Genomic DNA, 15,451 nt, shown 5'->3' on the forward strand with positions numbered 1-15,451 from the left:
GTTGAATCCGGATATGATTTTAATCCAAGTCAAATTCGGATCTGGATATGTTCAGATATGACCTGAACACAACCCATATTAAACCCTAATAATAAGATTTATCCTTGGGATACGTATTCTTAAGATATATAAAACCTTTTTAATTTATTTTTTTTATTGACAGAATTTTTGGACCCATAGACCGACTAGCAGAGGCAAGTCAACTGACCTCTTAGAGCACCATATCTCATCCAAATCTTTCAGATTATGTGTAATAACCCCACAAATCACACATACCAAATAGGGAAAAATCCCTATGAGTAGACACCGAGAGGGCTTGAACTTAAGATATATAAATCAGAATAATGTTTGTAAACCTTTAAAAGGGGGTTGGTCTTGGCATTAGGAACTTAGGGACACGAACATTGCCGGGGATATAGGGTCTTGTTCTTTGCTTCATGGAGGTATTTTCAACCTCCCTCCCTTTTTACTTGTTATTTCTTTTGATTTTTTCTTGAGGGACGCAAACAAGGCTGTTGGCTGATCTTTTGGTGAGACATGGCTCTTCCTCAAGAACCTTTTTCCATCATTGTTGATGAGAGATATATCCGAATATTCTTTTAGATGATCGAAGCTGTAAACTATATTCACATGTAACTTGCCTTATTTTCGGTTGTTGGGGTTTGGTTGAGCCCCTTTTTAACCCCAGCTTATCAATATACACATAATGTTTTGAATGAGACAGTCTCAATTTTTCTCCAAACCAAAAAACATGACCACGAGATGAGATTTTAAACCTTGATTATGAGCTTCTGATTGAAACAAAAAGCACCATTAAACTGAATTTAGTGCAACCTTTATAATAATCTTACAGTACTCATGAATTGGATCCTATTTGTTCACATTTTGCAGAGTTCAAAAAAAAAAAAAAAGATGAGAAAAGGATCAAAGCCTTGGGGTACATTTGTTTCCCATTATCCTAGATACAAGAAGCAGGTGGGTTTAGCAGAAACACAGAAAGGGTCATTTTAGCACAACCCAATACACCAAAAATTGGTTTAATGGGAGGTCTAATCTATGGACTGAGTATACGTTTAAAAAAGCGGAGTTTAATTTGAAACCGACAAGTACCCAACTTCAAGGACCACCAAGGAAATGAAGATGAAGTTTAATGACTAATAAAAAAAAAAGATATTTGAAGTTTAATGCCATAAGCTAAAGGAACTACAACTCACTGGTAAACATACTCTGCAATAGCTTCTACACAAACTCTTGATCCCAATTTGAGGGACAGAAAGAATCGATTTGAATCGAACTCATCTTTGCATTGTTCCACCATTGACGAACTCACTGGAGAAGAAAGATTAAGTGATCTTATTAGATGAAGAATAAATCGGACAACCATAATAAGCTAATTGAAGGCCTAGACTATGATTTAATTTATGTTACCTTGAAAGCTACGTTTTGATTCACTAGAAACGAATAAAGTTCACTTCCTTCTACTATATCACAAATGATGAGAAAGAATATACAGAGAAAACACAAAAACTGCCAAGAGAGAGAGAACACCATTAAGAAATCAAGAGAAGTCACTCGTATTTGCCAAAATACATGGATATGGATGCATGTACATACACATGCTAACACATGCATAAAGCCCCAACCTTCAATCCTATTTTACCTTTGTAAACAGATGGGTACTTATGTTTCCCTAAAACAAGATTCTAAAGAGGTGATGGTGATAGTGGTGGTTGCAGACGATGAGCGATGCAGTAGAGTACATGTCTAGCATTTGATTTACTATAGACAGAACCCAACACATTGTTTAGGATAAGGTGTTTCTTGAAGAAACCAAGGTTCAAAGTCCTGGAATGAGATATTGGGGGGTTTGTATCATGTTGGTTTCAATATGTTTCGGTTTGTCTCACCTTGCAGACAAATTTCAATTGATTAAGTTCTCTCACTTCTTTTCTTCCACTATTGTTTCCTTTCTTATAGGCAGCACCACCCTCATAACAAGGGCCAAAGGATGCAAATATTATGGTTAACAAAAGTTTTTGTTCATTGTATTTTTTTTAGAGAGAGATTCTATTTCCGCACCAACTTTTGCTGATGCCACCCCAATTCATATGTAAATCACCGAAGAATTAGCACACATCTTTGGGGTGGCATTAGCAAAAGTTGGTGTGGAAATAGAAGCTCTCTTATTATTGGTGTGAAGATAAAATCAGAAATTAGTCTGTCAAGGGAATATATGAAAAACCCAATTGTAGAGAAGTTAAAAGGAAATTTATTAAGATGGTTTAGGAAAGCACAACAAAGACCAGTAACGGCAGCAGTGAGAAGGATCACTTGGCGCAGACTGAAAGGCCCATAAAAAACGAAGAGCTGAAAAAGATGGGTAAAAAGATATGAAAACACATGCCCTTATTTTGTGTTGAACAAGATTCACGTTGCCAAGCCAATATTTGTGATAAGGCATAGATAATGATGGCAATTGCACAATGTCAGTGTTTATTGTATCAATTACTTACGAGATTCTAATTCATTCCAATTGATATTAGTTGACAACAAAATGATTTTCAAGACATAGTTATTTTAAAACACTAAACATATTAATTGCATGACCATGGGAAATCTCAAGGGACAGTAATTTAAACCTTAGAGACAAGCCGCTTGGATCTTCTAGGAAGGACTTCACTTGCCAAAGGTTTTGCACTTCTTAAACTCTGCCTTTTACTTTGAAGCCCTTCATTTTCTGAACTCCGTGACCTTTTACAAGACCTCTCCAACAAGTTGTCAATTTGCGAACATCTGAAAGATCAAAGCAGACATAAATTACTCTCGGCTCACCAACACCAAAAAATAAATGCCATCTGATATATTTTGTTTGGGAACAGATATTACTCTGAGCTCTCGGTCTCATTCATGACGTTGCTCCCTCCCTGCAGAGATGAAAAATACTTTCAGTTTCTAGACTTACTGAAGTTAAAGAAAATGAAAATAAAGAGGGGATAAAAAGTCATTATGATGGAAATATGAAAAATATTTCCATATTCGTTCAGAACACGTGAGTATAGTCCAATAGATGAGGTTGGCTCAACAAGATGGTGACCCAACGGAAGTATAAATAAATAAAAGTCAATCTGAACTTGACTTGCCATCATGTCATATATCAACATCAATTCCTTATCCCAAGGATTTGGGGTCGCAAAACGAATCATATTCCTTCATTCCACTCTGTAAAGATCAGCATATTATGTATTACAACATATTATACGAATTATTACATCATATTACGTCATATACATAACACAACAATCAGGGGTAAAACGGAAGTTAATATTAAATAGAAAGCAACGTGAATTAGTAAACAATCAGCGTATTATGTAATACAACAGATGCTACATTGTTCCATGTGTTATATTAAATGGTATATTTAGAAGCATGTTCATATGGCATAGGTTTTAGATATTTCTTAGTTTATCCAAGTCAGCCGATAAGAAAATTCAATAAGATGGACCATACCCGTTCTTCGGGACATGTAGATAGAGATTCCTTGCATGTGTTCTGATCAAGCCCACAATTTTCTGATCCACCAATCTCAGTTTGTAAATCATGCATCGGTTCACCATTCTGGCGAAGAAAATTTGATGCGTTTTCACAGTGACTACCAACTTCCGACAGTTGCATTTCCATAGAACCACTAAAACATAACCCACCACCGTTCTCATGACTGCCGGTACTAGGTGGGATTGCTTCCTTACGAATTTCACTCGACAATGAAAGCCCCCTTTCATGAGATAGACTCGAAGCCCCCACAGAACCCGTTTCAGTATTTTCAAGAAAAAGTATACAGCTCTTCGATTGGTTCTCCGATGAATTGATGCATTTTGGTCCATCAGATTTTGAACCCAAAACAGAATTACCAATTAATTTAATTTTGGAAGGATTGGGAACCTCTAAACCAAGTGGTACTGTTGGGTTCTGCATTTGATTGTGCTCCTCTTCGTGGCCCAATGTTTCTACAGGAGTGCTGGTTTGTATTATTGCACCGAGAGAAGATTTGATACAGACCGGGTTGCCTTCAGTTTGAAACCCTGCCTCTTTATTATTACCCAACAATGGAGCTTTCATTTGTCCATCATCATCTCCTAAACTTTTAAGCTCACGATGAAGAGCCCATGACTTGCTATTCACAATTTTCGGAGAAATACAAACTTCATTCTTCAAGCTCTCAATCCAATCTGATGGGCTTGAATTCAAATCGACGCAAAGTTTAATCCCCTCTTCGGACCTGACATAGAACTGAAATGAAGTGGGAGGCAATTCCATAGATTTTGAAGGCTCTTTCCTTTTAAGTTTCAAACCATTGTCCTCACATTGAGAACCGAATAGCGAGCGACTTGTATTCCCTTGAATATCGTAATTTGAGCACCCAAAACCTTCTGCAGTTCCACTATTAGAAGTATGTCTAAGAGCTACTTTCGCAATTGAACCTGGTACCTGCCACAACCCAATAAATGGATTAAATTACCAAAACATGAAATAATAATAAAAACATGAAAAGAAGTTCAATGCGAATAAAGGAAAATCAAAATTATTAATGAAATTAAACTATCCCAAAACATTTTTCGGATGCTTTTTGACGTAACCCACCTCTTTAAAACAAGAGGGTCCACAGTTATCCACATTAGGAGCTTTCGCACTTGTTTCAATCACTCCTGTAATGTCTCAAAGTTAGATTTCAAAGAGATAGAGAGATGCGTCAAAAGTTCATTTTTAATATTTATTCAAAATTGAAAAATAATAAAATAGGTAATGGCACATACCATTGTTGGTTCCCCCAATAGGATCCAACTGCGATTGGGATTTCAAATCTGATACAGGTGATGTAAAAGGAAAAACGTCTGTGGGCCCACTTGACCTCTGCTCTGAGGGTATTGAATTTACATTCTTCTGCTGCACAATCGTTAGAGGAATGCAACTTAGATAGGTGCCAACAGTGTACAAATAGTGTTTCTATACATGAGAATGAAACTCCTAAAAAAAAAAAACCCAAACAATACTCACTTACACATAAAAAAGATAAAATTTAAGAAGATTAATGAGAAAAGATCATAACACTTTTCTATTTTGGCAAGGACTAATAAGATGTTCAGATGAAAGTTCATCCGCACTGATTTCAGTAAAACAGTGTAACAATCGTGTTTTCATGCATGAGTGAGATTTGTCAAAAAAAAAAACACACTTAACATAACAAAAGATCAAATAAATAACACAAAAATTAAGAAGATTAGGAGGAAAAGATCATAAATATTTTGGTAAGTAAGGTCTTATAAAATGGTCAGATGAAAGTTCACATATGTGTAAGCATAGGGTACCTTCTCTATGCATGTGATAGCAGTTCTAGTTGTCACTATTCATTTCATAGGCATACATAAATATTTTGGTCGGAGACTTAATAGTTGCTAAAAAGTTGCTTTCCATTAAAGTTGTGTTTCTTTGTTATGGTAGTTATTACATAAGAAGCTTATTAGGCTTAGGTTTGCCGTTTGGGTCCTTCTGGGGATCCTTTCTTAGTTGTTTGTGAGTGGATCAATAAGGCGGCTGTAAGAAATAGATTACAGTTGGGGTATTTAATAAGAGTCTTTATATTTACATTGTAATGCACAACTAAAACAAACGAATGAAAAGTTTGAATTTAACCTAGGTGATTGATCACCCTCAAAGTGGTCTTGGAGTTCTCTATCTCTCAAAAGACATCAATCTTCTTCTCCTTTTATTTAGTTTTATTTTATTTAAGCCACACCATAGGCATATAATAGGGCTGTGTCAGTTTAGTTCATACCCATTCAATCCATGATTATGACCAATTTTATGAAAAATATTGTCATAAAGAAGATAAACCAGCAGTACATGGATATAAAGGCCACTAGAAACACATTTCTTAGGCCATTAGGCGACACCCTTCATTTTGGAGTTTTAGCAGAGAGATGCAACCAGGCTGTCAATCGCTTGCCCCTCTTTCGATGTGAAAAGGAAGTAAATGAGAATGAATATATTAAATGGGACCAAGACCAAGAAAATAGAGCAAGAAAAAGGAAGAGTCCTCAATTGGGTTTTTTTTGCCTCATAATCACATTGGTGGACTCTGCTTTAATAACCCGATATGTTGGAACAAGAATAGAGATTCTAAATATATTCTTGGAGAAAAAAGTATGATTGGTAGAAGATTTTATCTATAGATAGAAAGAAATAATATTTTCTAAATATATTCCTGGAGCTGCTATTTTTTTTTTCTTTTCTAAAGTCGACACCTTATCACTTACTTATTCCCTGTTAGACAACACATTATATTTGGTCGCACTTCTTATCTTTGTTTGGTATCGTGGGTTGTTTCCCCAGATCAGTTAAATTGGCTTTGGAATCTTGGCAGTCGTGGGGTGGTTTTTTCTCGTTGTTTAAATGGATCTTGTGGTTCTTGCTCCCTTTCGCAGTTTGTTGGGGTATTTGGAAACATCGCAATTGATCTATTTTCGAGGGGAAACAGACATCGATGGAAGTAGTAGTTCTTTCGATTTTAGAGTTGCTTTTCTCTTGGAGTAAACTTTATAAGGAATTTAAGGGGATTTTCTTTGAAGATTTTGTTGTCAGATGGAATAGGGTTTGCTCGTTGTCGTGAGAGTCCTTTGTTTTGTTTTGTTTTGTTGTTGTCTGCCTTTCTTTTTTGTTTCTGCTTTGTTTTAGGTTGGTCCTCTTGACCTCCCTCACTTTCTCTTTCTTAATAAAATTATCTTTATCAATCAAAAAAAAAAAGTCGACACCATGATTTCCTCCTTTTTCTTAGCATATGAAACCAGCCATGAAATTCATTTGTAGTTGACAATCTTTCCCAGCCTGAAAACCCTAATCTTAGATAGTCAAACTAATTTTAATTCGCATAAACCAAACCCAAGTCTCCTTAATTGGTTCCAACTCCATAACAAAAAATTTCAAGCCTAGTAGTCAAGCTATCTCCATTGTTCATACCCTTAAAAATATCAAAACTAATTAGAAAAAAAATAAAAAAGAGTACTATTTTTTCTCACAAGATTTGCAATCCATAAAACCCAAATTTTAAGTTTTGGGTGTAATAAGTATGTTCTACAATTTGAATTCACTCTCCTTGTCACGTTATTATACCAACACCACTCTTAACCTGTGTAAAGAAATTTTCCTAATTCAACTGTATCTTTTGTTTCATTTCTTTTGGAATTGACATTTTTTTATATTATGGATCCTCCACCAAAAATTCAATGCTCACCATTATGGACTAAAGGTTTATTCCAAAGAGTAATATCCACATTTGGTATTGAGTGTCTCTGCTACTCAATTCCACTCCTGTCAAAAGCCAATTTGATCTCCCAAATCATCATCCTCATCATCAAAGGAAAACGTTACAACAAGAAGTGATTACTCTCAAGGTTTTTCCATCCCTTGATTATTTCCCCTATTTGATTAGGGTAAATCATTTCCTTTCCCACCCTTCTTCTAAAGCTAAATCATTAGTATCTAGTAACAAATTATTTTAACCATAGGGAAAAAGTTGTGGTTACTCTCATTTTTTTAAGTCTTTAAACATGAAGGTTTTATTCCATCCCTTGATTATTTCCCCTATTTGATAGGTCAGCAAGTGAATGCAGGTTCCGATACCAGTTCTGTAGTATTACCACTCACAATTTAACACCTCACAGAGGTGGCACTTCAAAGTTAAAAGTAAATATGCATACACAAAGAAAATAAATGCTATACGAATATTAGCTAAAAATAACAAAAACAAGAAAATTTTATAATTTTCCTTATAAGAGTGTCAATGTCTCCAACATTCACATTTAATAGGCCTTGCATGCAGGGGCGGATTTACAGTGGGGGCAATGGGGGCAGTTGCCCCCACAAGACTTCATAAAATCTTAAGGAGTAATTAGTAATTTATAATGAAAATTTGATTTTTTAAGAGTTTGCCCCCACAAAAGTTTCTAAAATCTCTTATTGCCCCTCACAAGAATTTTAAAAACCTTAATAGGTTATTAATAATTTAAAATATTTTCTTAAGAGTTTTGCCCACACAAAAATTTCTAAAATTTAGAAGGACCTTTGAATACTTTAAAATTTTTTGAAGAGAACTTTATTGGGCAGACCTATCCATTGCAATTTTATTGCAAAAACTCCCTTACTTTATCAAGATTGTTAGTGAACAAACCATCCTTGATGAATTAGACTAGGATGACTAATTTAGTACGATTTCAAATCTTACTAAGAGTCGTTGGGCCTATATGGATTATCAAATTTGCAATCCAACACCACAATCTTCTAGATTTCATGGAAAACATCAATTCAAAAAAAAAAAAAAAAATTTATGTTTTGAGCCTAATCAAATGTGTTAAAAATAGATGGTTACCGAACTCCCAAATTTAAAACTAAAATTCAACGGTAAAAATTAACATTTTTTCAAAGTTTTTAGAATTTTTTCCTTTATAACCCTGTGGCACCAAATCATGTTTTTGGATGCCATAAATTGATGCGGTTAGGATCCACTCCACACTATGCTAATTAATAAACTAATTACATCATTTTGAAATTTATGACATGGATCCCCACTCCAAGGTTTGGTTACCACTGACTTGTGATCAAAATATGAGAACTCATCAGAAACAATTGTGAAAACTTATGCATATAGATTAGTGATTGATTTTTTGTGGAAACAATGTTAACATTTTGTATAAATGCTATGTGTTAAACTTTTTGTCAATTTAAGTTATTGCAGACACATATAGTAGAAGTTGATTTTGGTAGATTTTATAAAATAAAATTTAAAATTATTAATAAGTCTTTAGTTGCCCCCACATAGACAAAATCTTGGCTCCACCCTTGCTTGCATGTCAACATTGTAAAATTTGGAGTGTCCTTGTAACATAAATGGAGAGCAATTATTCTATAAATGGAATATCAGGACAAGTGTTACACATGCTGTGGACTGGAATCCGCCATTCTACAGGTCATATTAAAGAGATATTATAAACCAATCAAATTATTGCGACCCATTGAGCTAAAGACTACTGAATCATTGTCCAAATTGTATCTAGAGGGGCCAAAATAAGGTCTCACAGAATGGTAAGAATTATTTGACATATTGAACCATCACCAAATTATATCCTAGGAATTATCTATCGAATGGTGGACTCACAACATGTACATAAGCATGGTGTTCATGTACACATGGCAATTATGATCCACAATACTTAAGAGCACATCCCCATCCCCACAATTCCATAACCCCCAATTTTTTGGGGTGGCAACATGAAGACATGTACATAGCTCTAGATGAATTGAATGGAGAAATAGGGTTCCCATTGCTGACCCCAAATAGCTCAAGTAAGGCTGTGAATGATGGAGGATACATTAGACCATTACTATATTTTAAAAGAGATTATATTGCCACACCAACGTTTGAAAATGCCACCCCAATTCATATGTAAATCACCAAAGAATTAGCACACATCTTGGTGTGGCATTAGCAAAAGTTGGTGTGGCAATCAAAGCTCTCTATGTCAAACCATGAGTATTGGTTCAAGTACAAAAAAAAACATAGATTGAGAAATGTACATAAGAAAATAATAATAATAATAATAATAATGTCTTTTACAACATTAAAAATAAATAACTTACTAGAAACCAAAATTACCTGATAATAAGAGGCCAGCAACTTGGCTAAATGGGAATGTGACTTATTTGCGGGAAGACCATGTTCCTTGCACAAAGTTTGAAGCTCTTTGCGTGAGAGGTTGTGATAGAAGTTATCGTCTTCCTGACTCATCGAATTGATATCAAATATTTAAAATTTCATCTCACAATAGTTCCACCTTCTGTAAATTTATATCTGCAACAATGGAAAAGTAAACCTGATCACGATTCACAACGTTCACCCATTTAAGTTCATTCATGAAGTGAAGTGAGTTTCACACAATAAACACAAACATAACAATTTATTATTTACATGGTCATATCAGATTGCTCAATTTAAAATTACAGGTGTTGTAAAGTTTAACGTCAAACTAGAAATGTCAAGTACAAGAAATTTCACATTGATGGCCACAATTAGTCTCGAAAAGTCACAACCTACCCAGATCCCTCAGATCATGGGACAGCGGACCATATTCGACCCATTTTTTACTCAGATCTATTCCAAGGACCCAAACCTGCTAAATTCGGATTTCGGATAAAATCTGGCCAATTTGATTCCCTGGTCATGGCCTCTACAATGTTTGAGAAGTCCACCACCAACTGGTCTGACAATGTACTTCAAAACGAGTCCACTCACTTTTCCAATATCTCAGGATTTCACCACCAGACTAGAGTGTCCATGGGAGCACCCATCACTTTAATTTAAGCCGACCACAGGGCCTTCTTTCAAAGAAGAACACACACCTTCTTTTGGGGGATACTTTCCACATAGGCTTCTAACAATTCATAAAATCTTGCATTCCAATCATGTAATGCCCTCAAAGCTTCCCCTTATAGATTTTGACTCTAAAACCTTCAAAACAGCCTCCAACATATTGTGTTGGTCTTGGAAGACCCATCAATTTCTTTACTAACACATGTTGAATTATCCAAAATCCACCACTCAAGAGCTCCCTTTTGTATAATTTGAAAGAATACATTCCAATCCCAATAGGGATAAATCTAATTCCAAAGTCTTATAGTTAAATCACAACAGACCCAAAAAAAAAAAAAAAAAAAATTAATTACAGTTTCCTTAATCTCCTTACCTTGTTTTATTGATGTGGAAACAATTTCCCATACATAGTGATCTTAAATGTTGAGAGATTTTAACACAGATTCCTTATTTAAAATCCTCAAGAAATTCAAAAACATCTTTCAAGTGCCTTTCTCCTTTTTCAGCTCAGATCAAACCCAAACCCAAATAAACATTAAAAAAAAAATCCAAAGGAAAAAAAAAAAAAAAAAGACCAAGTCACAGACTGGGCAAGAAACAAAGGTAGGTTCTGGATAAGTTTGACAGATTATTTGTACAGATTTTTTACTTAAAATTATCTGTTACAATCCATTTCAAAATAACCGATTAAAAAACAAGAACAACAATATTCACAAAAAAGATCGAATAATAAACAAAACAAACATCTGGGTTCAATCAAGTACCTTAAAAAATTTCTGGGTTTTCTTCTTCAACAATTTTAAGATTGATGAGCTGAAAATGAAAAAACAAAGAACAAGAGAGAAACCCTTTCTATAAACAATGGAAGAGCTGTGAAAGAAATAAAGAAGGAAGGAAAGAAAGAGAAAGAATCCTTGACCTTCAGACACAAAACGTTCAGAGAGAGAGAGGGTGTGAAAATGGACCAAAAATTTCTACATTTTTCTTCTAGTTATAATGAAGAGTAAATATCCCGTACTTCAGAACTTGGGTAAGGTTACTCAACTCTACTTTTCATTTTGCCACGTGTAAATTTTTGGTAGGCACACCAATCAAATATCAGCTTAATTAATTGTTTAGGTTTGAACATTTATATGTTTTATAAAAATATGCATGGAAATACGCCATGATGAAGATAAGTGTGCCACGTGGCAAAATTAATATAGAGTTGGCTACAATAATCAACATCCGGTGCACAGGATACTTATTCACCCTTTTCTCCAAATTATCTAAAGAAAAACGCTAAATTGACTTCCTACAACACTACCCCAGCAATCCGTGGGCGTGGTGGCTGTTGATGGATTGGATCAGATCCGATAACTTCGGGTTTGGATCGAAGATTTAGATTTCGATTAGGTTCCAATCTAATATCTTATTGTATCAGATCTGGATTGACCATGTCCCAATCCGATAAAATGTTAGAAATTATATCATATATTTGTTTAAATAAATAAAATTTATTTAAATTGTGTACATCAAATCGGGTTTGGATCTTCATATTGAGATCCACATTAAAACCCGATTCCTAAAGAGTCTGATTATCAGTTTCGGATTTGATCCTTATCGGATTGGAACCAAATCAACTCCAATTCCAATCATTAGGGAATCTCAAACTAAATTCAACTTTGACTCAGATGTTCGTTAATTCAATGAGTTTAAAATATTTATAGAGTCGTAACGAATGCACGTGGTTAATACACAGCTGACGTGGCAAGGGTACAAAACCCTAAATATTTTTCTTTAGGATTCACAGGAAAAAGATTTGCGATTTTGTGCCCTTGCCACATCATGCACGTACCAATCACAAGCATTCATCATTATTCATATTTATAATCAGATAAATATGCATTATAAATAGAAGATTACACCAAATGGACTTACCTCCCTTATTAGAGTTAAGACGAGCCAAGAACTACTGTGATTTGTAATTTGAAACGTCGTAGAGATTGACTTGTCCGAAATCCAAGATGAATCGTATAGGAAAAAGATGATGTGGCAAGGGCACAGAACCCTAGATCTTTTTCTTCGGGATGCATAGGAAAAAGATCTACGATTCTATGATCTTACCACGTCATGCTTGTACCAACCACGAGCATTCATCATTAATCATATTTATAATCACATAAACATGCATTATAAATAGAATATTATGCCAACTGGGACTTACCTCCCTTATTAGAGTTAAGGCGAGCCAAGTACTATTGTGATTTGTGATTTGTGATTTGTAATTTGAATCGTCGTAGAGATTGACTTGTCCAAAATCCGAGATGAATTGTATGATAATTTGAAAATATCGAGTAATTCAATGATACTTAGTCAAGTCAATAAAGTTTTCTTTTTTTCCCCCTTAAAAAATACCTCTAAGTTTTTTATACTTTAAAATTATTATTATTTAAAATTATGTTATTGTAAGTAAAATTGTCTAAGTTTGAAGATTAATAATTTTGGGGAAAAAAAATCTAGATTGAAGACAACAGGAAGAAAACCAACTAGAGGTTGAAGATAATGGTCTATAGGTCATTTACTATAATCTCTCGAAAAAGACCTAGGTAAAAGGGGGCATGTCTTCAATTTCAAAACACAAGGAGTATCTTTAATATTGATGAAAAAAGTGGGGGAGGCATAAATCACCCTTATTTTTATTTTCATGTCATTTTAAAAATTCTAGATCCATTTTTATATGGATCACATAATCTAATCAAGTTCATTTCTATGAAAAACGATTAGAGATGCAAAATAGCCACACACACACACACACAAAAAAGAGCCAAGTACTACTGAGATTTTCAATCTAAATCATATCAAAGATTGACTTGTCCGAGATCTAAAATGAATCTTATGATAATTTGAAAATATCGACTAATTCAACAACACTGAGTTAATTCAATCAAGTTTTTTCCTCGTAAAAATACTTAATTTTTTTTTTCTATATAATTTAAAATTTTATTATCTAAAATTATGTTATTGTGACTAAACTTATCTAAGGTTGAAGATGACTCTTTTTGGAGAAAAAAATCTAGATTGAAGATGATTGGGAGAAAACTAACTTGGTCCTTTATGTTAATCTCTCAAAGGAGACCTAGGAAGAAGGGGGCATGTCTTCAATTTCAAAATACAAGGGATATCTCTAATATTGATGAAAAATGGGGGAGGCATGTCTAAATCACCCTTATTTTTATTTTTATGTCATTTAAAACAATTTAGGCCTATCTTCATATGACTATATGATTTGCATTGACGGACGAAGTTCATCTTTATATAAAAGATTTAATTCTCATCATATCTTTGTCAAGAGTGGGATGTAAAAAAGTCAAAACAACGATCCAAGTACTATTGTGATATGCAATGTGAATCGTCGTAGAGATTGACTTGTCCAAGATTCGAGATGAATCATAAGATAATTTGAAAATATTGACTAATTTAATAACACTTATTCAATTCAATCAGTTTTTTTTTTCCATAAAAATACCTCGGTTTTTTATAATTTAAAATTTTATCATCTAAAGTTATGTTATTGTGATTAATTATTTCAATCCATATTATGCTCTACATAAATAAATAATAAATAATAATTTAAATTGAATAAATTTTTTTTTTATCTTATTCAAAATATTAGATCATGTGGACGAGTCAATTGATATCAATGGAATACCCAATTTTAAAACAATGACGTGTAGTAACAAATTCTTTTTTTTTTCTTTCTCAAAAGTAATCATCTTCAACCCTTGATTCTTCATTATCAAAACCATCTCCAACCTTAAATTTCTACCTATGTCAACCTTTGTTGGATGGAAAAAAAATAATGTTTTTTTAGAGAGCTAAGATGAAAAACTTTTGATTTTTCTCCCAAATTAAGTCATTTTCAAACTATTGAAGATTAGTTTGGAGAAAAATTTATATATATAAAAAAATCAAGTTTTTTTTTGGATAAAAATCATTTTTTTTTAAGATTAATTTAGAGTTATTGGAATAATTAACTTAAACGAAAGTTTTAGAATATGACAATAATAGTAAAATATAACAAAACAAAAGATGTTGGACTTGAAGCACGAGATCGTTTTCTTTAAAACGTTATTCGCTCTCAATTCAAGTAAAACTTCAATTTACAAAAGGGTTTCCAACGAGACATTTTTATGATATGACGAGCCCAATCTTTTGATTGCAATCCGTCGTCTTGCAAAGATGGAGAATTGCCTTGATAACTCAATCGAATAAATACCAAAAAACTAAAGTAAGAAGAAATTAAGAATTTTGTATTCTGAAGAAAGGCTAGGAAATTGTGTATCTGGGTCTGTGTCTATAGATCTCCTTTTATAGAAATAAAGTGACTCTTCAAATAGTCATCAGGACTTTTTGTATCAATAGTCATGATTGGATGGCTTGGGTCTCTTTAGATCCGATCTAATGGTCATAGGGTGAAAAGACACATCCTTTTTTGGGTTTTTGAAGAGTGGTACTCTTCATGAACCAAGAAAACACCCATTGGAGCATGGTCAAATCCCAATGATTAACTGTCAAATTGTTTGACCCACGGTCAAACTCCATTGACCAATGGTCTAATAGACATTTTCATGGTCAAACCTCTTTGACCAACTTCCATGATGTTGGTTTAGCCCATCCGATCCACCAAACAAAGTCCTACATCCACTATGATCATCCAACAATCGAAATCAAAACTTGATGTTTGATTTAGCAAATAAAAAATGCTCACCGAGCTCCTCGCAACGATGCGTACGTGCAAGCACGTGCTCATGAGGTGGCAAGTCGTCGCTTAGCAACGAAGTAAAACATCTAAAACACATAACTAAATTAGTTATTTGAGAGATCTCATATAACCTCAATGAGAGTATTCTATTTTTTTGATGTGGGGCTATTCTATTTTAAGAGATAAAATCCTAAGTTCCATATTTTCTCTAAAAATACAAAATATAGAAATACCCTTCAACTTACAAAAAATCCAATTTAACCCAAAAAACTTAAAAAGAAGAATAAGCG

The 15,451-nt window shown here is 33.8% G+C and overlaps 1 protein-coding gene across 4 annotated transcripts; it reads right to left on the reverse strand.

The window, feature by feature from the left end:
* Positions 1-795: 795 nt before the first annotated feature.
* Positions 796-11,385, reverse strand: LOC147382317 (uncharacterized). 4 transcript variants are annotated; one of them, XM_086428182.1, is made up of 9 exons: positions 11,182-11,385; positions 9,704-9,898; positions 4,812-4,938; positions 4,639-4,703; positions 3,508-4,485; positions 2,887-2,924; positions 2,640-2,793; positions 1,429-1,527; positions 796-1,329 (listed from the first exon to the last, which is right to left on the reverse strand). In XM_086428182.1, exons 2-9 carry the CDS (start codon positions 9,833-9,835, stop codon positions 1,327-1,329), a joined length of 1,596 nt encoding a protein of 531 aa, XP_086284308.1. In that variant the 5' UTR covers positions 9,836-9,898; positions 11,182-11,385; the 3' UTR covers positions 796-1,326. The 4 variants fall into 4 exon arrangements, 3 of the variants coding, with proteins under 3 accessions (XP_086284308.1, XP_086284307.1, XP_086284310.1); XM_086428181.1 differs by having other exon boundaries at positions 4,812-4,941; XM_086428184.1 differs by lacking the exon at positions 1,429-1,527 and having other exon boundaries at positions 4,812-4,941.
* Between the last annotated feature and the right edge of the window lie 4,066 nt (positions 11,386-15,451).

The sequence above is a fragment of the Akebia trifoliata genome, chromosome 16 (assembly GCF_017979445.1).
Source record: "Akebia trifoliata isolate Shusen 1 chromosome 16, ASM1797944v1, whole genome shotgun sequence".
Classification (NCBI taxonomy): Eukaryota; Viridiplantae; Streptophyta; class Magnoliopsida; order Ranunculales; family Lardizabalaceae; genus Akebia; species Akebia trifoliata.